Below are 24,181 nucleotides of genomic sequence, written 5' to 3'. Positions count from 1 at the left end.
TTTTGATTTTTGACATGATTATTGTTTTTTCTTCAATATCCCAACTTGCAGAGGCTTATGAAGACACATCAAACTGAATTCAACGTACATTACATATGTAGTGAGTTCTGCATGAACTCAAGGAGTCCAACTGCAGGATCACAGCAAAATGGTTCCAAATCTTTCTTTGCTTACTATGGGTGAGCTGCAGGTAGTAGCAGTTGGGTCCCCAGGGGGAGATCATTGGCTTCAGGGATGAGTGCTGGAGTGGAAATGACTAATGGCTGGGAGTAGTCTGCAGTTATGATATGGAGGTCTCTTTGTGGCTCTACATTCGGTTAAATCGTTTGCTAAAATGGTAACTTTTGGTGACAGTCTCCAGAGATTCCTCAGAGAAGAGTGGTTTGAATTCATGTAACATGGTTGCTCCTGACACAGGAGAGAGACTGTACGTTCAGTACAAACTAATTTCCCTTTGGGTTCACAAACAGAGCTTAGGCTTCTTATTGGTTTTATCCAGGGCCAAAGTTTTGTTATCAGTAGATGCTAGGGAAGGGTCCAGGAGAATGACCTTCCAAATGAGACCTCTTTGCCCCTGTTTTCTGTCCAGAAAATAAGCATAGTATGGTCAGCTTCAACCCCATCATGTTTTAACAGTATCACCAATTGCCATTGATATTGTGCTTTTAAGATGTTGTTATATTCACATTTAGACTTGGTCAGATATAATGTCTGAACAAAATGTTGGAAATGCTCACAAAGCAGAATACAATATAAGCTGCAACCTCAAGCCTGTTTCATTTTGGGATCTTCTAACAAATTTTCTTTGCAAAACATTATTTATTACTGTTCTACAATATTGTAAATTACTTTTCTTACCATCATACCCTTTGGGAGATGCATCCCTGGTCTGAACTTTAGGAGCAATTGCTCGTTTTCCAAAAACTTGGTTGTCATAGTTGTTATATTCAAATGTAGTCTTAGAATATTTCTCCAGCTCTTTTGCCAGGTTAGATCGAGGTGTGGTGGTGGAAACATTGTGTCTGTAGCCATATTGTGGGATCTCGAGCTGCTTAACAAAACACATAGGCCTAAAATGAAAGAGATATGTAAATTACTAGGACCTGTGTTTCTTACATACTTGCTGAAGAATTTATACTTTTTCACAGGATAAGATATAAACAATTCAAAATATAAGGACAAATTTTCCACTTCAGTGTTCCAGTGTGGATCAGCCCCCACTGGGAGCACATATTGGGAAATTATGCATCTGTAGCCTATGATTTGCTGTCCATAATTAATGTTCCTGCCAGGCAGGCTTCTGCACTGGGGACCCTGGAGCAGAAAATTTACCCTATCATATTCACACTTCCCTAGAATATAAACTGTTTGTAATTAGTAAAAAAATTGAGCCCATAATTATGATTCTATGCACACTTTTCGAATGACAAAACATTGTTTTAACAAAAATCACTTGAATAGCGGAAAAAGGTGCAAACTTACAAGACATCTCTGAATCACAGATTATTTTTTTAACAATTAAAAATTGGCATTACAAACCATCTCTTTGATGTCTTACTTTGGAATATCACTGCTTTCAACATCAAATGTTAACCAGGCAAGAACCACCATTGAGCTAATGATCTGTCCTAAGTCAAGTCCTTCTGGGGTGATGTGGAGGCGTAAGACATAGCAGTTAGAATTAGGGAGAAGAAAATCAAATGCAGATTCGACTCCTGATCTGGATTATCACAACCCACTCCAAAAATATCTTGATGTAGATGATGGTCAAATTTAGCTGTGATGCCTCCAGCAAACACCATGCTCGCACCTGCTATAAGATATCCAAGGATCGCTAAAATTCATAGGGCCATACTCCAGCATCTTACAGTCTTTTGAAAGTTGTGGGGAAAAATGTAAGAAACAAATGGGAAAAATATTTGTTCCACAATGTTACTGCCGTAATTTGAATATTATTTTCAAAAAAAAGCAAATAAAATCAGAAACAAAAGTTTAAAGTAATATTTCATGAAAATCTGGCAGTTGTCAAACTGTAAGGTGCTATTTTTTTTACTGTAACTAGTATCAGCAATACATATAACTTGATGCTCCATTGCCTTGCAAAGTCTCAATGTCATTTTAAGAATACTACCCATATATTTCTAGTTCCCAGTTGAGACCACTAATTTAGACCAATTATTGCCATTTTCTGTGCCATTGTCACATGGGAGGAGACTTGTTTAACATTAATGGATTTCTAAACAGTGAAGATGTTCATCCTGTTGGTCGAGATAAATTTGAACAGTGATTACAAATATTCAGTCCTCTTAATTACCCAATATCCTAGAGTATTCAATTTAAACTATCATTTCATCTCACTGGAGGCATCATTTGGATAGATTTAGCTTTTGGACAGCCATTCCAGCAGCAAAAGGGTCAGGGCAGTTTTGCAACCGCTTGCTTATTTCAGCACAGAGCTACTGGCCTTCTGGTGCAGCTCACCAGACTTCAACCTTGAGAAGGTCAGCCTGCTGGGGTGTTGGCAGAGGTCTGAGCTGCTGCCTTGGGGAGGGAGAAGGAGAGAATGTTACTGCAAGGGGTCATGTTGGGATGGCAAAGGCTATCAATTTTTTTCTGTGGGGCCAGGCAGAGTCCAAGATCCTACGCTAACACACATCTTTGCATTTCATTTGGGTATTTCATGTCTCCTATTAAAACACAATTAAGGCAGTGGGAGGCTCACTTACATTGGTAAAAGACTGGTGAGCTGATTCTAACAGAAGCTTTGCCTACACAGGGAGAGGGGCGAGCAGAGAGGTGGGGAGAATGGAGGAAGGAAAGGAGAAAGAAGAGAGTGGAGGGGAAATGAAGAGACAGAAGAGTGAGGGGGAAACTGAGAGGAGATTGGTGAGGGAGTTGGAGGGGGATTGGACAGAGGAGAGTGGAGGGGAGAAAGAGGGAGAGGGGTGTGGAGGGATACAAAAGGAGGGAAGCGTTGAGAGGAGTCAGGGACAGAAGATTACAGGTGAGGAAGGGAGATGGAGGCAGAGACAGAGGGGAAACTGAGGGGAAAACAGAGGGGGAGACAGAGAGATGGGAGATGGAGGGGAGGTGGAGGAAAGATGTAGGGGAGACAGAGGAGGTGGAGACTGAGGCGTAGAACGAGAATCAGATGGAGAGGGGAGACAGAGCAGGTAAGCACACAAGGAGAGGAAGGAGGAAGGGAGCCAAACAGGGAGACAGCAAGAGGGAAGATAGAGGATAGTGGAGATCAGAAAGTTAGGAGAGATGGAGGAGGAGGAGAGTGGAGGGAAATACAGAAGCAAGAGAGTGGAAGGGGGCAGGGATGGAGAGGTAAGGCAGAGGGATGGTGGAGTGGTGTGTATAGAGGGGGAGGGGATTTGTATGGGTTGGGGAGAGAGGAATGGACAGACAGAAGGAGAGGAAAAGTGAGTCATGGGGAACAGGGAGAAGAGAGAAATGTAACATAGAAGAAAGGTGAAGTTTGGTGGGGAGTCTGGGTGAGAGGAAGGGAATGGAGGATAGAGGAAAACAGCTAATCATTTAGGAAAGCTGAGTAAAATTCATGAAAGGTTAATAATGTTTGACAAATTTGCTTGAATTTTTTGAGGATGTAACAGGGAGAGTTGATAGAGGGCAACCTGTAGATGTGGTGTATTTAGATTTCCAAAAGGCATTTGACAAGGTGTCACATAGGAGGCTGGTGCATAAATTTAAACCCCATGGCATCAGAGGAAGTGTGTTGGATTGAAAACTGCCTGTCTCATAGAAAGCAGAGAGTTGGAATAAACTAGTAATTGCTTTATTATTGTCACATGTATCATGATAAAGTGAAAAACTTTGTTTGCATGCCAGCCAGGCAGATCATTCCATACAATGAGGTAGTACAAAAGGAAGAGAAAACATAATGCAAGATGTTAGTGTTATAGTTACGGAGAAAGTGCAGTGCAGGTAGACAAATAAGATGCAAGGGCCGTGGCGAGGTAGATTGTGAGATCAAGAGTTCAACTTTATCATCTAAGAGATCTGTTCAAGAGTCTTATAACAGCAGGATGGAAGCTATCCTTGACCCTGGTGGTATTCTCAAGCTTTTGTATGTTCTACCCAATGGAAGGGGGGAGAAGAGAGAACGTCCGGGCTGGGAGCTTTTCAGACAGGAAGGAGGGAACTAATGGAGTACCACAGAGATTAGTTCTTGGCCCACAATTGTTCACTACTTGCATTAATGATCTGGAGAAAGGAACAGTATGGAAGGTTTCCGATTTGCTGATGATACAAAAACAGGTGAAAGGGCATGTTGTGATAATGAAATGGTGATACTACAAAGAGATATAGATAGATTGAGTAAGTGGGCAGAAGACTGGTAAATGGAATTTTAATGTGGGGAAGTGTGAAGTCATGCTCTTTGGTAAGGGAAATGAAAAGGCGAACTATTATCTAAATGGAGGGAGATTGCAAGTGAGTGAAGTACAGAAGGATCTAGGTGTTCTAGTGCATGAATCATAAGAAGTTAACAGGCAGATCCAACAAGTAATTAGCAACTTTTTATTTCACAAGGTAAGTTCCCCAAAATGTCTCAGATGCTCTGCAGTTTCTCACAATGAGTTCTCTGTCAAGACTAAATGGGCAGTTAAGAGGCGAGTAAGAAGAGAACTGACTTTTGCAGCTTGGAGTTTCATTATCATGTGGGATGTTGGTGCTTTGTGACAGGACCATTATTTTGCCATTGAACTTTTGAATGATAAGCTCAAATATCTTTCGAACAGATCTGAAACCCCACCATACCAGAACAAGCTGGAAGTCACTACATCGGAGAGCACCTTTTGTTTAAGTATCAATGATTCAACACGCCTGATCAAAGAATTTCTATTCCATTGAGTCTCTGAGTTTTTTTTTGAGTATGTTCAAGTCTCCATCTGATGTGAGGCCATGTGGTTCTTGCATCCACAGCCTCTTCTGTGTCTATCATACAAGCCCATGGGACTCATGCTTCACATGAGCAGGTGGCTATAGTTATTCTACTGTAAATACAATCCCTTTGATAGAAGTGTTAAGACTGTTGCTGGATCCCAATGTTAAAACTGTATCGTTTTGTAGATCTGTTCAAAATGTTTTCAAGCTTTTAGTTCAAAAGTTATGGTGAGGAATTTCTCATGGTCCACATCCACCTGGGATGCTTCATGTAAGTGTGTGGAATTTTAAGGCAAGATGCAAAGGTGGTGGAGATTCAACTGCTATGCCAATTCATCACAGACTTAACAATCATTAGTCAGCTCATGGGTTACTGTAACAATACAGAAGCTAACGATCGGAACACCAAAGCGCAGCAGGTTTAGCACTGGAATATTGCAACAGTCTGAACATTTCTGCCAAAGGGCAGAATGGGCTATAAATAACTACAGACACCTGGTCACACAAGCATCCAAAGAAAGTCTCCTACATTCAGTAAAAAGAATTTTGGCATGTCCCCTTTGACTCTCACCAATTTTTATCGATGCACCACAGAAAGCATTCTATCTGGATGCATCATGGCAACTGCTCTGCCCATGATTGCAAGAAACTGCAGAGAGTTGTGGACACAACTCAGCACATCACGGAAACCGGCCTCCCCTCCATGGACTCGGTCTACACTTCTCACTGGCTCAGTGAAGCAGCCAACATAATCAAAGAATTGGAAATGGAATCGGAATTGGAATTGTTTTAGTGAGGTATAGTGAAAAACTTGTCTTGCATACTGTTCATTCAGATCAATTTATTACACAGTGCATTGAGGTAGTACAAAGTCAAACAATATAGAAGGCAGAATAAAGTGTCACAGCTACAGAGGAAGTGCAGTGCAGGGAGACAATAAGGTGCAAGAATCCACCCACCCCAGACATTCCTTCTTCTCCCCCCTCCCATCAGGCAGAAGATATAAAAGTCTGAGAGCACATATTGCCAGATTCAAGGACAGCTTCTATCCCACTGTTATAAGACTATTGAACAGTCCCCTAGTATGAGAAGGTGGACTCTTGACCTCACAATCTTCTTCGTTATGGCCTTTCACTTTATTGTCTACCTGCGCTGCACTTTCTTTGTATCTGTTACACTTTATTCTGCATTCTGTTATTGTTTTACCTTCTGCTACTTCAATGCACTATTGTAATGAAATGATATGTATGAATGGTATGCAAGACAAACTTTTCACTCTACTTTGGTATATGTGACAATAATAAATCAATTTACCAATTTCACTTTCCAATCATCCAGGTGACATGCAATCACAGGACAAGGATTACTATTCAATGCACAGTCTCCAGGGACTGAGAGAATATTATTCCAAGGGATTTACAGACTTCCTGGCTTTTCCAAAATGAACACAGTCTAAATGGGAGTTCCAATTCTGTGTGAAATACGTCAAAGTTGAATGCAAATTATCCCAGTTTCTGCCTCAAAAAATGGGTAGAAATTCACACTGAGGACAGTAACCCAGGTCCATTAACATTCGCAGTTTTCCCAGCTATAAATGCAGGACAGAAATTAGGGTGGTATATTCACGACATGGTCATAACATCGCAGTACAGTTGCCTATATTCAATAAACGATATATGTCAAGCCAAATCCCAGGGGCAGGAGCATCATGGCCACTGAACAATGGGCTGATTATGTGCATCAGTCCAGGGGTGCCCTGCGAATACCATAGTAAGAGGCAGAAGTATAACTGCAGATGCAGAACAACAATAAGCCTGCAACAGCAGGAGCTGGATGATGATTAACTAGCAGCCAGCAGCAGCAGATTAGTCACTGCTGGAAATAGCAGATTCTGCTTGTGGAGTTCTTTCTGTGAGCCCTCTTTAGAGCCCTGCACTAAATTTCAAGCTAAATTTGAGGGTTCCAGTACATTTTAAGCTTCTATCTTTTCTGCTTGGTTAAAAACCCTTATGGCTATTGTTTCCTTTCTGAAAGAGTTCTTAAAAGATATTAACTCTAATTTGCAACTAGATAAGTCATGTTTCTGTAATATATTTCATTTGTAGGTTGTTGATTGGCCAATCATGTTTGATGATCTGCCTGAACTATATTCAGAGGTCACTAGCATGCTCGGTGAGAGGGTATCCCTGGATGTTATTTCCAGAAGGCACCTGATAAGGTTCTAGACAAGAAATTGATGTCAAAGATGACACTTTGTGAAATCAGAGGTAACATTATGACATTGGTTCAGTGAAAGGCAGGAGACAGACCCAGAAATCGAATTGCCCAGCAATGTTTTCTCTTTCACTATTACAATAGGTCAGAATTTTGTAGCAAATTAGGATTGCGCAATTGCCACACTTTTCACATAACTTGTCAAGATGAATTATGCAATGTTCATGACATAGACAACAATCAGGCATCGGCTGATAAATGTCAAGTAATTCTAGCCCCATATAAGTGCTAGGCAATGACCGTTTCCAACAAGAGAGTGCAGTCCAACTGCCCTTGATGCTTAATGGTGTTATCATAATCGAGAACCCCACCATCTATTTCCTGGAGGTCACTATTGAAACTCAACCAAGCTGGTCACAGAAATACCTTGGCAACAAGAGCAGGTCAGAGGCTCATTGCCCTGAGGGGAGTGAACCAAGCTATGACACCCCAAAGCCTTTCCACCATCTGTAATGCACAAGTCAGGAGTGTGGAGAAATACTCTCCACCTGCCTGAATGAATGCACTTCCAACAACTCTGAAGAAAGCACTCTTCCAGGACAAAGCAAGCAACTTGTTTGGCATCCCATGAACCACCTTAAATATTCATTCGCTTTAATACTGTTGCACAATGGCTGCCATGTGTGTCATTTACAAAGTGTGCTGCAGTTAATTAACCAAACCTTCTCTGATGGCACTTTCCAAACCTACAACCTTGATCACCAAGAAGGACAAGGGCAGCAGAAATTGATCCCCTCCAAGCTGCACACCATGATAACCTTTACCATCAATCGAGGAACTCCCTATCCAACAGCACTGAGAAAGTATCGTCATTTGGAGGGGCTGCATAAATTCAAGGTGGGGGCTCAACATGCCTTCTCAAGGGCAATTAGGGAGGGGCAATTAATGTTGGCCTTGCCAACAATATCCGGTTCCTGAAAAATGAATAATAAGAAGAATAAAGTGGCTCTGTGGATATTGGAGGCACACATGAGAAGGAGACAGATTAGGTGATGCCAGTCCCTTCTCAATGCTGATTTGACACTTGGGCTACAAACTGGACTGCATTAATCCACCTTCCTCTCTCTGTGCACCCACAGAAAACATGTTCTTCCCAGCAGGATGAACTCTAGCACATATGCTATTTAAGGGGATCCTCAGTTATTTGGATTTGCTTGGTGTTGGTTAGGAGGGTAGGAGGATTGTCAGAACTGTGCCCTCTATAACACTCCCATTTGTGAAGTGTGAGATGAAAGGATGACAAAATGAGGAGTTATGGTTTTCATCCTACTGGTCTACCAGCATGACCATGAATAGCAGGAGAGGATCAAAAGACAAAGCTTTTGCACCAGTGAAGCTAAAGGGTTAAAAGAGGAGAACAAGAAGGGCTTTGGCCAGGAGGCAATAAAGTCAGTTGTATGAACCAGCTTATAGACTAATAATGTGTAGAGGCCTGGATTCTCCAAGGAGGCAGTCACTATGATCTGCAACCTGCTGCTATTTTGTTCTGCGATAATGAAACTCACCAGAAGTCTCGAACTTGTTGGCCCCCAGTTCATTTCAGACTGCTGTCATAGGCATTAACTATACATCACAGTTTGAAGTGCACCAAAGCATATTCAACTTCACAAACACTCTCGATTCAAGGACTGGAAAATATTCTCCTTGTTCTTGGGTAGCGTGTAGCAAGTGACAAAGGTGTACAAATTTGCAGAGAAATTTACAGCAGGCTTTCTCAAGGTTCAGGGAATGATAAACTGCATACATGTGACATTAAAGGCTCTGCTTCCACTTCAGGAAAGCCATGCTGTGGGACAGAAGACCCAGCATAACCAGAAGTTTAGTCTAGTCTTAATATTGCTCACGCTGCCTGCAAAACCTAAGAACTGATATTGAAGTAGTTGCATTGCCAGTAATGACATTTACCAGCTGCAAGGAGCACAAATCGATGGCACCAAAAGTTGGCAGAAAATTTATTCCACATTTGACGACAAACATTGCCAAACCCACATCACCTTATAGGCCTTTCATTTATGACAATGTATGCCCAAAGTGAATTTAAGGAGTTAGATTATAGACTGAAAACCAGAGCCTCAAAAGCTGGATTGCTTCCAGTACCATATGCTACAAAGTATATCAATAAGATGATAGGTTAAATGAATGCATGGCTGAAGAGATGAAGGGCTTTAGATTTCTGGGTCACTGGTACTGTTTCTGGAAAAGGTGGGACCTGTGCAATTTAAACTACTTGCTCCTGAACTGAAATAAATCCACCATCATTGCAGGTGTGTTTGCAAGAGTTGTTGGGGAAGGCTCACACCAATTTGGTTGAGGAATTGGCATTGTGTAAGAGTACAATAGGGGGTGAGAGAAAGAGAAGAAAAGTCTCCAGGTACAGGGAGGAATGCAAGGCTGGAATGCATCCATTTTAATGCAAGGAGTCTGAAAAGGACAAAAGACTATGGGCAGTGATTAACATATGGTAAAATGATAGTATTGGTATTGGTTTATTATTGTCACTTGTACCAAGGTACAGTGAAAAGCTTGTCTTACAAACCGATCATACAGGTCAATTCATTATACAGTGCAGTTACATTGAGTTAGTACAGAATGCATTGAAGTAGTACAGGTAAAAACAATAACAGTACAGAGTAGTGTCACAGCTACAGAGAAAGTTCAATGTAATAGCGTGCAAGGTCACAACAAGATAGATCGTGAGGTCATAGTCCATCTCATTGTATAAGGGAACCAAGAAGCTGTCCTTAGGTCTGGTGGTACATGCCCTCAGGCTCCTGTATCTCCTACCCAATGGAAGAGGAGAGAAGAGAGAATGTCCTGGGTGGGTGGGGTCTTTGATTATGCTGGCTGCTACACCAAGACAACAAGAGGTAAAGACAGAGTCCAAGGAGGGGAGGCTGGTGTCCGTGATTCACTGGGCTGTGTCCACAACTCTCTGCAGCTTCTTGCGGTCCTGAGCGGAGCAGTTGCCATACCAAGCCATGATACATCCAGATAGGATGCTTTCTATGGTGCATCGGTAAAAGCTGGTGAGAGTCAAAGGGGACAAACCAAATTTCTTTAGCCTCCTGAGGAAGTAGAGGCGCTGTTGAGCTTTCTTAACCATGGCATCAATGTGACTTGACCAGGACAGGCTGTTGGTGATGTTCACTCTCAGGAACTTGAAACTGTCAACCATCTCGACCTCGGTACCATTGATGTAGACAGGTGCATGTACACCGCCCACTTTCCTGAAGTCAATGACCAGCTCTTTTGTTTTGTTGACATTGAGGGAAAGGTTGTTGTCATGACATCATTCCACTAAACTTGTAGATGATACCACAGATTCACAGAGACATTGATGTCACAGAGACATGGTTAAATGTGGGCTAGGCTGGCAACTCAGCATTCCAGGGTATAGAATCTCCAGGTGGAATGGAACGAGGAATATGAAAGGGGAGGCAGCATTGTGATGTTAATCATAAAAAGAGGAGGGAGGATATCCTGGAAATGAAGCCAAAAGGGCAGAGCATAGAAACAAAAAAGGGGTTGTCACTTGGCTGGGGGTATACTACAGGGTTCCTAATGGTCAGCAGGACACAGAGAAACAGAAATGTAGGCAAACCACAGAGTAATGCAAAAATAGGGTAATATTAGTAGGGGATTTCAACTGCTCCAATATTAACTGAGTTTGTCCATTAAACAACCTCCAGTCGATCATTGGATCAAAGTAGTTCCAATATTCAGAATCAGAATACAGCAGCATGATGTGTGATCACTTAATGGCAATCATGAAGAACTGCAGCTTCAGAATGTTTACCACTGTCCACATGGTAACTATCCACCTAAAGATCAAGACTGCCACTCTGCTATTACACCACGCCAGAACATAATGCAAGTGAACAAACCCCAACAGAACATAATCTTCAAATTTTGAGTCCTCAGTTCCCAGTTATGACACCTAAATGGGCAACTTTACCCATCAGATCAAGAGAATAAGGGATGATGAAGCCAGAGGTATTAAATAATGGTATTAAATAATATGTTAGTAAATAGTATTATCAAATTCTATTGATAAATGTCTATTAAAGACACAAAGCAATCAGCAGTCATACTGAAAGAACAACTTATCAGCAATCTCAATGAACCAGAGCAAGGCTGGATCTTCATCAATGTTTTAGCCTCCTCAAAACAAAGCCCCAGTACAAGCTGCACAGATCTGTAATCATGGGAAGGCAGTGTGCTTGAGAAGGTAAAGTCCCAGTAGCCTCCAGGGAGAGGTGAGGAGGAGCAAGTGATAGTGACAGGAAGGACAGGAATCTGTCAGAAGTACAAAACTGGATTATCTGGTCATTAGCACAATGCTATTTGTGGGAATTGGTTATGCACAAATTGGTTGCTTTTCTTCCCCAGTTCAACAATAACTACCCTTCAGAACTACTTCATTGGCTGAAAAGATGTTTTGGATAGCATGAAGGTTCTGGAAGATGCTAAACAAGTGCAAATTATTATGAAGAATAGTTCAGTGACATCCTGCAAATATGACTAGCCAAAGAGAGAGGAGATTAGATAGCTGGTTGTGCAATTGTTTCACAAGTGAGAGGGCAAAAGATTAGCCGATAGTGTGGGGATGTAAATGATTAGATTGGGAAGACAAAAAAGTAAGAGCATGGGGAACACTGCTTGCCACTGACAGTGCCAACTCTATGGTGCAGATTGGCTGCAGGTGTCCTTGCAACAGATGGCGTGGCTCACAAACTGGCTTCCTGCTGTTCTGAAACCTGTTCAGTCCATTCCTCATGGTCACTGCCACTGTAGGTGCACTGAATCCTGCTTCTATGACTGATGACATCTCGGCAGGTGCAACACATCTTGCTGATCTGCCTTCTCAGATCCTTTTTATACCTCATTTCTTTCTGCACCACTTTAAAGCATGAAATACTAAGGCTGGAATGCTTTCCAACTACCCACAACAGTAAGCTAACAGTGAATTACCAAAGGGCATTAGATTTCGTGTAGCTTGCGGTATAACATTGAACATAGTGAGAGGAACTAGCTACAGGATGTCCTTGTTCTGCAGAACTATTGGAAAGAATTTCTGCTGTGTCAAATTATCCTGTGATATTAACAATGCTGCAACATCTCTCATACAAACATTCCATTCATGCTCTGATTCAAAACTCATCAGCTGTAAAAAAGGCTATAAACATTCAATGGAAAAAAAAAGAAAAATTCAAAGAGGGCATTAAAAACATTTGCTTTCTGCTTTTTATTTGATTCTAAATGACCTTATGTTCACACATTATTACAATAATCAGAAACCCTCATTTTGTTACCTTGCTTTATGTGTATTTAATAATACTCTTGTTCAAAAGGTGTGGTAGTAATTAACACCACAGTACAGCCCCATTAGGAATGTACATGAGGTGCATTTTCTGCAGGCACTAGATTGGAGATAAAATTTCACATTCCCTATCACTTAAATCTGACCAGAAGTAGCAATGACTCCTAGTGGAAAGCACACCTATGTTCATCACCTCTGTCAATATATCCCACACCTTCAGCTCATTAGTGGATTGACCTTTCGTACTGAAGAGAATATGCCTGGAGGCCCTTGTACCATCTGCAGGACTGATCAGCTAAGCAGGCTCTGTGCCATTTGCATCCTGGCTTCATGGCCAGTCAAGGTAATAGCATTTCACAGCTGGATTGTCTTCTTTGCACCATTTAAGTTTGCTAAGTGGTTTATTTGCTAGCACCATTATTACACATGCTTTTTGAATGGCTTACTGCATTGCATATTAGCCACAAGCCATCGAAGTAAAAAAAAATGATGTTTTTAGACCACATACTGAAACTGGATGAATCTAGATATACATAAATATATAGGAGGGGCTGGTATAGGATTAACATAAAGGTGCTCAGTGGTCAGCACGGACTCAGATTGATTTCCGCGCAGAATAATTCAATGACTTCCTGACCACTGATTGAACAAGAACTTAGCTAGAACAGAACAATCAAGTTAAGTTTTATCATTTTTAATATCATGTCATCCTTATGCAGGCAATTACATTTGTCTAGAATACAACAAGGCCAAACTACAAGATAACTTGAAGGTTTTAGCTTTCCCTCTATGGTTAGAGAGATCTCATTAAATATTAGTTCTTAAAATACATCAATGCTTTATATTTTGAACAATTAAATATTAATATGTTTGAAAAATATTACTGGGATATATTATTTGTATATTATTTTGGACATTGGGATCAAAACAGCAATAATGTTCAAGACATTTTGAGCAGCGAGGCCAAATTACAAGGTACTTTCTTCATCAATATATTAGCAGAAGGATTTCTATATTAATAAGGGCCTATAAATAATCTTAAAAACTAAAAATGCTGCTCCCAGTTTGTGTCCGATTCACACATCACTTAGAGCTTTCACACACTGAAGGTGCCATGCTTAATCCTGCATCTCCTTTCCTATTCGTTTTGGTTGACTCAAGTATCCTATACATGACACACAAACTGACCAAAAAATATTTTGCTCAATAAACTGTGGAAATTCTGTAAATCAACACCAAATAACACCCATAAAACTTACCAGGCAAGTCATTCAGTTTGTATTTCATGTCCACTCACCAGACTTCAGGAAAGCAAATTCAATCAAATTACATAAAGATGTTTATTGAATCACTGATTATATCTGAAGAATCACAAAATGGGTTTAACAAGGAAGGGAGCCATTCGGCCCAACTAATGCATACTACGCCTATGTAAGAGCAATCCAGCTAGTCCTACTCACCCAGCTATTCCTACAGTCCTGCAAATTCAAGGAATTATCATAATAAGTACAAACAAATCAATTTCAGATAAATCAGTAAACAACAAATCCGTTCCATTTTGGTGATCCCTAGAACAACTTACTTTGGCAGAGGCCTACCCCTTTCTCTCGGGCCTGGTGGTAGAGTTCTATGAAGTTCCCCTGTTAAATAAGTTTTCCTGCTGATGTTTTGTAGGGCTCTGAACAAGCTCCATCTCAGTCTGCAGCTTTCCCTGGGATTATTAGGCTACGCCCTCTTCACCATGGTGCTATATCTTCAAAATAATGCCATTCCCTGGACTAAAACCAGAAAATGCTGCAGAAGGTCAGACAAATCTGTGGAGAGAAAGTTAACATTTCAGGTCGATGACTTCTGATGAAAGGTGGTTGAATTGAAATGTTAACTCTGTTTTTCTCTCCACTGATGCTGTCTGACTTGCTGAGTATCTCCAGCATTTACGGTTTTTACTTCAGATTTCCAGCATTTGCAATTCTTTGCTCTTCTACTTCCTATAGTGTAAGTTTACAGCACCCTGTAATTGAATGCTATACACCATCCTTCAGATTAGGTACGACCAAGATGTGGGTTGTCCTCTTAGGCGAACATTAATTGGAGAACAGAAAGAGATTTCTGCTCACATCCTGACCAATATTTATCCCTCAATCAATTGCACTAAAATAGAGAATCTGATTAACTATCTTACTTCCCTTTTGTGGGATCTTGCTATGAACAATTTGGCTGCTGAACACTAACTGCATTTAAAATATACTTCACTGGATTTGAAGCAGTTTGGCACATCCAGAGGTTGTAAGCAGCACCATGTTAATAAAAGAACTATAAATAAGTAATCAGGTACCTGACCTGATGACTGCAGTCATGCTGTATACAATAGGGTTTAACAAATACCACAACATTGTGCTGTCAGCAGCGTGCCCTATTGTCCCCTTCCAATCCCATTCTACTCCCTGCTCCCCCTCCCAGCTTCCCTTCCTACGCTATTAACCTTTCACCTCTTGTGCTGCCTATTCTCCTTCCAACTCTGGCATGAACATAAGGTCTAGGGTTTAGGTATATTATAGAAAACAAGTTGACATGCACACAATGCACCATGGCCCACTGAGTACAGAGAGAGAGTGCAGCTACAGCACGAGTCTGGAATACATCTTTACAGATGAGCTGTGGAAATGATTAATTGTATTCCTGTCAACAAAAGACTCATAGAATTTTAGGATGATGCAAGTTAAGCATAGAAGCAGAGCTACCATGGACTCCGAAAAATGAGAGATGCAAGACAGGTCCGACAGTCTAGACTAGCAAAGTGATAAATTGCAAGGCTTGACAAAACTGGTTTGTGCCAATTTTCAGTTGAGGAGAATAGCTTAAGATGCTGTAGTAACATCATACACTGTGTCTTCAAGAAGGAGTGTTATAGAAAATGTATGAAGCTTATTGCATATTAAGGGTGCAGAGCAACTGGTTCGGAAAACAAGCTCAAGGCACCAAGTTCTATTCCTCACATGTACAGTGGCAGTTATGAGATTACTATGATTGATGCACCAATATAAGACAAGGCAGAGCCTAAATCTTGTACTTATTTCTTCAGCAAGGTTGCTGAAACTAGACTGTTAGTACTATTAAATAGCAAGATAAGACAGAAGTTAAATTATTACACGAAACAGCCACATCTACGATCTACCACCTGACCATTAGCTCTTGATCGCAGTTCACCACTCACTCCTGGCTAAAACTGTCTTTTGCTTTCATCTGTACATGCTGCAGCAGCTACTACATAACTTGTTCTCATCCAGAGATAGAGCTCCCAACACCCAGTGGAATCCATTGCATGCTGGCTACTCTGTTTCCTTGGGCTTTGAAGTGGCGGGATGCATATATTTAGTGAAGTGACATGTGTCAGGGCCCTTTGGAGGCACTGAGAAACTGGTAAAAGAGTGATGATAGTGGTGTCAGACACTCACCATGTGAAAACTGAACAGCAGTATCCACAGTCAGAGCCCCAAATTTACACAGAAGCAGTAAGGCTCTGGGGGAGAATGAAAACCAAGAAAGACTGAGGTAGTAGCAGATCATTACCATCTGGTTGTTTATTTTTCGTCACCCCCGCAGGCAGAGAGGCTGGTGGTAGGTGGGAGGGATCATCAGCAGAAGGTTGTAGTTGGACTTCCTAGAGTGGGCCCTGGACAGGTGGTGAGGTCACAACTTAGAAGTTGGCAGTTGGTCTGGGGAAGGTAAATGTGGGTGCACATTTGCATCCTCTAGTCCACAAGGACTGCTGAAATGAACGTACGACCTGTGGAGCTAATAGTTCCATAGGTTGTGTATTCCTTCCAGACACCAGGGAACTATGTACGGTAACACTAAATTTCAAATCGGACTCCCAATTGCACTGTGCCACCTTACAAAAAACTGTGAACGTAGGTTTGGTGGTTTGGTCTTGCTTTCAGTGCATTCCATTTATTAATCCATCCCCTCACCCCAGCCCTCCACCCCTCTCCTACCCCTTGAGGGAAGTTAATATCAAGTACAGAGATGCAGAAAGAGAAATGACCAATGCCAACAGACAGAAGGCTGGACTACAAAAGGGAAGGAAAGAAAAAACAAAGACCAACTTTCATTTTTAAGTACATTATCATATTGAAATGTCTCAAAATTCTGGACAAGATAAAGTAGCTTTGAAACTGGATCACATTACACTGATCTTTAGGCTATAATAAAGCAAGATTCAATTTTACCTTTAGTTCATCGGGTTATTGAACGTTCCCAAGTGAAATCATGCCAATCACTAAATTAGACTGGGCAGCTCCATGTGGTATCCACGTTAGCACACCCATCTTTTCCCAATTTCAGTCACCAACCTATGAAGAGAGATTAAATCGCCTGGGACTATACTCGCTGGAATTCAGAAGAATGAGAGAGGATCTTATGGAAACATATAAAATTATGAAAGGGATAGACAAGATACAGGCAAGAAAGTTGTTTCCACTGGTAGGTGAGAGTAGAACAAGGGGACATAGCCTCAAGATTCAGGGGAATAAATTTGGGATGGAGATGAGGAGAAACTGCTTTTCCCAGAGATTAGTGAATCTGTGGAAATCTCTGCCCAGGGATGCAGTAGAGGCTCCCTCATTAAATATATTTAAGACATAGTTAGATAGACTTTTGTATAGTAGGGGACTTAAGGGTTATGGGGAAAAGGCAGGTAGGTGGAGCTGAGTCCACAACCAGATCAGCTATGATCTTATTAATGGTGGAGCAGGCTCGACGGGCCAGATGGCCTACTCCTGCTCCTATTTCTTACGTTCTTATGACATCACTAACCACATAATATATATTACTGCACATAAAAATATAACGTAGAGTTCAAAGCTCCAAACTAAGACTGTCCTGAAACATTCTCAGTAGAACAGGCACCACATTGGGCTGTTTGGTTGTTTTTGCTATTTAAAGGGACACCTGGGATCAAGAGATCTGACACCTTCAGAATACACTGCAGGCTTCTCAAGCACATTCCAAGGTTCACAGAGCATGTTAAACACACAAGGAGTGTTAGCTGGTGAGACACTCACTCAATTATGCCTCTGTAGTAACACTGCCAGCATCACTGCATCAGGAGAGATCCCAGTCCTTGGGTAGGATGGCAAGACATGCTCATCAACAAGGAGTCTACTCCCAGAGAGTCTTCAGAATACTGCATCCTACCAGAACTTCTCTGAGGAACAATATCTTTGCAGTCTGTCATCATTGCGACATTTTGTGGGAAGACCTTCAGTCATATTCTTGTGCCTGGACTGCTCTCTCTGAGGTCAGCCTTCCAGGACACAGGGTATTTCCAACTGATGTCAACAGATCTCTGTAGTGTCTCACAGCTTATTGCTAACCACAGCATCAGAGAGGTCATCCAAGCACAGTATTCACAGAGAAATTATATCATCTATTTTGATTTCAATGATAAACTAGTGGTATCTCAGACACTGGGACTTGCCAGTATTACTGGCTTCCCATGACTGCAGGCATCCACTGACTGTAATCATGTGTCCATGGAATACCTGGACTTTGTCATCAGCAAGAATGGTTTTCCGATCCCTCAATGTGAAGATAATGATAAAGAAAAATTTCCTCAGGCTGAGTGCCATGTTTCCAGAAAGCTCAGATGACTCCTTCATCCTGAAGGAGTCTACACCACCAGCATTTTCAGCAGCTAGCACACCCAAGATGGGTGTGCCCTGAGGTGGCAGGACAACCTCGGTTTCCCCGCCTCCTCAGAGCTGTGTACTCCCCATCTGTCGAAGCTGAAAACAGAGACAAGAACTGTGCAAGTACAAGGGAAATGCAATTGTCTTTTCAATGGTAAGGTTTTGCTGCCTGCATCAATCTGGCTACATCATGTAGCAGACACCAAAAAATTTCAAAGACCTCACCTTGGTGTACTGCATTCTGTACAATCTTGCAAAATAAATATAGCGGCTAATACTGGAGGAAGAGCAACGAGAAGCCCCATAACCTCCCATGAGAGAGAGCCTGAAGAATAGCAGGAGAATGGCAGCTGCTAGCAGGTGTAGGTCCCTACTCAGCACATACAGTCTGGGCCTTGTCATCATGGGATAGAAAGGGATCACTGCAAAACAAATCCTTCTCCATAAGAACCTGACAGATCGTAGTCTCCAATTCAAGCCCTGTGACTTTCTGTATACTCTGATCATTACCACCCAACAGAGTATGCCAAAATCAGTTGGAGAAGTCCAAATGCTGCTGTGCATGTCCACCAGCATTTGTAATAACACATAAATAAATAACTCCTTGCTGCAATTATTTAATGGCTTGCTGCAACATCTCTGTGTTTCCTCTTGTCAGCCTCTAGCTTACAGAACTCACATGTGTACATAAATTACAGATTTCTTTGAGGTTCTCCACTCTGCAGGTGTAAACCTTGTTGTGCAGATGACCTGGACATATCTTGTGAAATTATGCTTTCAGTATTGCTCCATTGTGTGGGGATTCTCACTCCAGAAGAAGACTAGACCTGCTACCTCCTGCCCAACTCCTCTTCTGGTGAGCCTGAGGAGCTCCTGGCTCACTGGCCTCCTGGATGAATCCTATTACAGTTGCAATCAGATCAGCCATCATCTTATTAGATGGCAGAACAGACTTGAGGGGCTGAGTGGCTTACTTCTGCTCCCAATTCTTACGATCGTAGATATATTTTTAATTGACCGGGACCTGTATGTTTCTTGGAGTAGAATGTGGGAGCTCTCTTTCATCTGCAACCTTTCTCTTCTCCACAGCAATCAAAGTGTGTATTGTTTGCTGCCGTCATGGGGATAATGTATTTAAGGGCTGACAACCCTCACTGGCTGTTGCTCCACAAAATATCGAAAGATATACAAAGTTGAGCAAGATCCCATTGGAGATCATGCAGATCTCATCTTATTTCTGGGCATAAAGTCTGTTTCAAATGTCTTTGTGATGAACTTAGACATTTTTTGCCGGTGTTTGATAAGGCATTGATACAAAATGTATCCATGTTTAAGCACAAAGAATAGGTATAATCCAATCGTTGTTGAACTCCAGTAGCCATCACTATGTAGGTAAAAACAACAGCACAGTTTGATCCCATAACTCATGTTGTCGGTTGAGGAAAAATTGTTTGTCAGGTAATTGAAGAACTCCAGTTCCATGGGTAATAACTACCTTTATCTGGATCTCTAAAATGAACAGATGAATCCTCTGACTAATATCTTATCCACATAACGATAGTTTTGGAACACACTGTGATGTATTATGTCATTCTCTAAAGAATCAGAGCTTCTATTTCTATTCACAAGCAGTGTTAGAACATATCAATTCACCTCTGGTCCAGAAGTTCAATAGCACCATGCCAATTTACACATACAAAATGGGTGCTCATACACCAAATATGGCAAATGGTGTGCTCAAACGTTTTCCACTTATGGCAAATGGTGTGTTCAAATATTTTCAGAAATGTGCCATCTATCCTACTGATAAAGCTTGGACCATAGACAACCAGATGTCACATCTGAAATGGGAATTAAGAGATTCTCACATGCAAATGTGGACTTTATGACTGCTCCTAAAAATATGCTGGCTCAAAAACAGCTGGGTACAGTTCAAGATAATGTGCCTGCACGGAATCTGACCAGCTATTCCTTAAGTGATCATCGAAGGGTACCACCAGAAGATTTTTTAAAGTTATTAAATATTTACTTGAATGCACAGCTTGGGGGAGCAGAAGAATCCAGTCAGAACCTATGGATCTCTCCAAAGTGCAGATGATTTGATTTGATTCCGCTTCACTGAAATTCAGTCTTTTGTGTCTGGTCTGTGACATAATTGCCAACCTTTAACTCTGTCTCACTAATGTAATCATTTAAAGTGTATTTGAACTGACCTGAAATGACTGCCTTAATCTATGGTTCATTTGTGCAGATTAAGATGACAATAGCTGATAATTTTGAAGTACCAAGAAAGAAAGTGGATCTTGATGCATTGATTTTAAATGAAAAGAGATGAATAAAAATTCTCAAAGTTGCAGTTTCCAGTGACAACCACTTCCTTTTGAAATTTTAGTCTAAAAGCTTATTCCTCAGATGAGATAAATAATGTCAAGTGATTGAAAGATAGCTAAAGTAATTCACATTTACACAAGATGGGATAGAAATTATAACCAGGACACTGTGGACCAATTAGACGAGTGTCAGCTGCTCACAAAATTTCAGAAAGCTCAACTCAAGAACAAAGTAATAAGCATGAAGAAACGTAAGATTCAATCAAGGGCAGGTAGGAAGGATCAGTTACATGCAAATTGCATTTAGCATTTTTATACTTTTTTCAAGAAATTATTAATTCAATAGATGAACAAAATATTGCTGTTTTCAGAAAGCACTTTATAAACAGTCTCATGGGAGAATTAGTTAAAAGATTTACTTAGTGTTTCTAAAAAGAGGGTAGAGTATGATAACAGGGATAAGGAACTATGGTGAAAAGAAGTGACTGGAGATTCTGGATACTGAGAAGACTAATGGAAGCTTTTAATTATGTAGCCTATTTCCTGTGGCTGGGGAATCTGTTATTAGGGGCCATCAATATAAAGCGTTTTCAAGGATAGGAAGGCAAGGGTGGCAGAGAACATTACGCCTGTTAAAGTACATATGAATAGGTATTTGAAGCAAAGAAGAAATGTAGAATTGGGGGAAGAGAACAAAGTAATGGAATTAGTTTGGGATTGGTCAAGCAAAGTGCACTTTTCACATTGCACAGACACAATAGGATGCATGACTTCTGTATTGTGAATTTTCTATGGTGCAATTGAATTCTGGGGAACAACATTACCACACTGGCCTTGATACCAAAAGGTAGCAACTAATTTGGAAGTTTCAATGCTAACAGTATTGAACATTCAACAGTAATAACAAGAGAGTACAACTGAAGGCAATTTGTACCAGGGCACATTTTTAACTGAAAATCTCAAACTCAGGATTTGCCCAGTGCCGCAGACCTGACATAACATGAAGACATTTAGATAGTTTGAAGAACTGCCTTAATATAAAAAAATGGATGTAATGCATTTTTAAAACAAAATTCTCCAAACTTGCCACCACTGTACAGCCTGACTGTGGGACCTAAATATAGGCATGTTATGATCAGATATCACTCTACTTGTTAAATTGAATTGTAGGATATTAGGAATGGAGACCTAATATTGCTAGAGATGCCAGTTTTCTGTCTGAATAAGCAGATTTGTTTAAATGTAATATAGCAATCCAGTGAGACATTTTCCAGTACAACTTTGAAGTGAGTTGTTCGTTGGCCAGGTCAATAACCCTTCAAGTGAAAGATGATAATTTCCTCGACAGTTACTGCAATAATAAATATTAACTGTGCAAGGGTCTGCATGAATCTGTTTGGGATTTGTAACAGAACAAAAAGGTTCCTAAGGTGAGGCACCATGTGGTTAGCTTTTGGATCAGTGAATAATACTTTTAAAACAGGTGAAATTCCTTCCCTTAAGAAAACACATATAGATCTGTGCATTTCACACTAAAATAATGAGGAAACTTAATTTTATGACACTGGCACATGGCACATAGGCCACATTAATTTAGACTGCATTTCCTTTAATCTCCTGCAGGTTAAGATCTCTGGACTGAAAGCAATGTACTCCCCCGAGTCCCAAGCTTCATTTTTACAAAGTCAAGCATTAACCCTCTCAATGAATAGTGTCTGACTTGCTTTGTGTTCCAGCATTTTGCACTTTATTTCCAATTAGTGCTGCTGTGTTGGTGGCATTTGAGGCTTGGTTCTTAACTCATTGTACACTGCTGGCCAGAACCTTAAGAGTTCTCTAATACTGCTGTAATATTGGTGTCTTGAACCAGCTTAAATTTCATCACTCCTTCTTTAGTTGTTGCAGCGTCAGCTGCCATGGTAACACACTTTGGAATTTCCTTCCTAAACCACCTACTTCCCTTAAGATGCTCCTTAAAATCTAACCCTTGACAAAGCTATTAGTCATCTGTTCTATTCTCTCCATATGTAGCTTGATGTTGATTTCTATTCAATTGTATTTTTAGACGTATTTTACTGCTTTAAATGTATTATATCAATGGAAGTTGTTCAGGGCAGCTGACAGCATTGGGGCAGGAATTCCTACTGCAATTGCTTGATGAGAGTCGCTGGCTACTTCTCTTCACAGACCTCATTAAAACAACTCCGATTTACCTCTCACCCATCGTGGAAGAAATGACAATGCAACTGACAAGCGGATGCAGGAAATTAGGAATGAGGCTGATGCAACTGAAGAGCCATGGGAACAGTTCCTGCAAAGAAGTTAGGAGATGTTGGTGATATGAGAGTGTGGCTGCAGGCCGAGGATTCCTTGCAAAGTCTGCAAGAACACCCATGCTCCTTCTTGCTGTGAATAAGCCTCACAACAAATTTCTCTTACTTTCATATCTCCTTATATAGAAGAAGGGCATTCAGCCCATTGCATCTATTGGGAGGTCTCAGATGAATCTATTAATCCCAGTCCTTCTCTTATTTCCCTGTATTCTGTTCTCTCACACATGTCAAATAACACTCCTCTGGTTATCCCACCAGCCATCTACATGCGAGGGCCACTTTACATTAGCCAATTAACCTAACAACTAGCATGCCTTGGGAAGTGGAAGGAAACCAGAGTACCCAAGAGAAACTCATGCAGTCACAGGGAGAATATGCAAACTCTGCACGGACAGCACCAGAGGCCAGAATCAAATCTGGTCCCAGAATACTTTCCTGAGGAACTCCTGCAGCAATGTCCAGGGGCATTGAAAAGGGATTGGTAAATGTATTTTTTTCTATTAATATTGAATAGTGAAAGTAATCAAGGTCTGGAGAAACTTTGTTGTAGTCTTGATCCAAAGAAGGAAAAAGAGCTGAATTCCAGCAATGAGATGAGAGTCACTGACCTTGACATCAAGGTAGCATTTGATAGAATGTGAAATTAAGGTGCCCTGGTGAAACTGAAGTCAATGTACTTCAAGGAGAAAACTCTCCAGTGTCTGGAGTCATTATCACACAAAGGAAGATGGTTGTGCTTGTCAGAGGTTAGTCATTTCATCCCTAGACACTGCTACCGGAGTTCCTCTGGGAAGTGTCCTCGGCCCAACCATCTTCAGCTACATCATCAATGAATTTACTCCCATTATAAAGTCAGAAGCTGGAATGTTCTTCAATGACTGCATAATGTTCAATGCCATTTGCAATTCAGCAAATGAAGCAGTCCACAAGTGTATGCTGTAGGTCCTGGATAACAGTCTGACATGGTCAAATAATACTTGTGCCACACAAGTGCCAGAAAATGATCATGTCCAACAAGAAAGAGTCTATCAATATTTAATGGCACTACCATCATATAGACGCTAGTAATTATCCTGGGGTCATCCCTGGCCAGAAATAGTGCAGTGACTTGCCGTAAGTGCAAGTCAGAGGTTGTGTATCCCATGGCAAATGACTCACCTCCTGACATCTCAAGGCCTTTCCAACACCTACAAGGTACAAGTCAGGTATCTGATTAAACAAGACTCAAGAAACTCAACAGCAACAGGACAAAAGTAGCCCACTTGAATGGTCCTCTGTCCATCACCCTAAATATTAATTCCCTCCACCACCAGTACCCAATGC

The 24,181-nt window shown here is 41.1% G+C and overlaps 1 protein-coding gene across 17 annotated transcripts in view; it reads right to left on the bottom strand.

The window, feature by feature from the left end:
• LOC127574826 (myelin transcription factor 1-like protein) overlaps window positions 1-24,181 on the bottom strand; it is a 372,272-nt gene that overhangs the window by 138,117 nt on the left and 209,974 nt on the right. For 16 of the 17 annotated variants that reach the window (XM_052024235.1, XM_052024239.1, XM_052024230.1 and 13 more), the window contains one exon: window positions 859-1,070. The exons of the other annotated variant lie outside the window; for it this stretch is intronic. In XM_052024235.1, the coding sequence (XP_051880195.1) occupies window positions 859-1,070 (212 nt within the window). The remainder of the gene's footprint in view (window positions 1-858; window positions 1,071-24,181) is intronic. 17 annotated transcript variants of the gene reach the window in all.

Source organism: Pristis pectinata, chromosome 10, assembly GCF_009764475.1.
Source record: "Pristis pectinata isolate sPriPec2 chromosome 10, sPriPec2.1.pri, whole genome shotgun sequence".
NCBI lineage: Eukaryota > Metazoa > Chordata > Chondrichthyes > Rhinopristiformes > Pristidae > Pristis > Pristis pectinata.
Note: the sequence above shows the minus strand (reverse complement) of the source record. Positions and strands in the feature narration are given on the sequence as shown.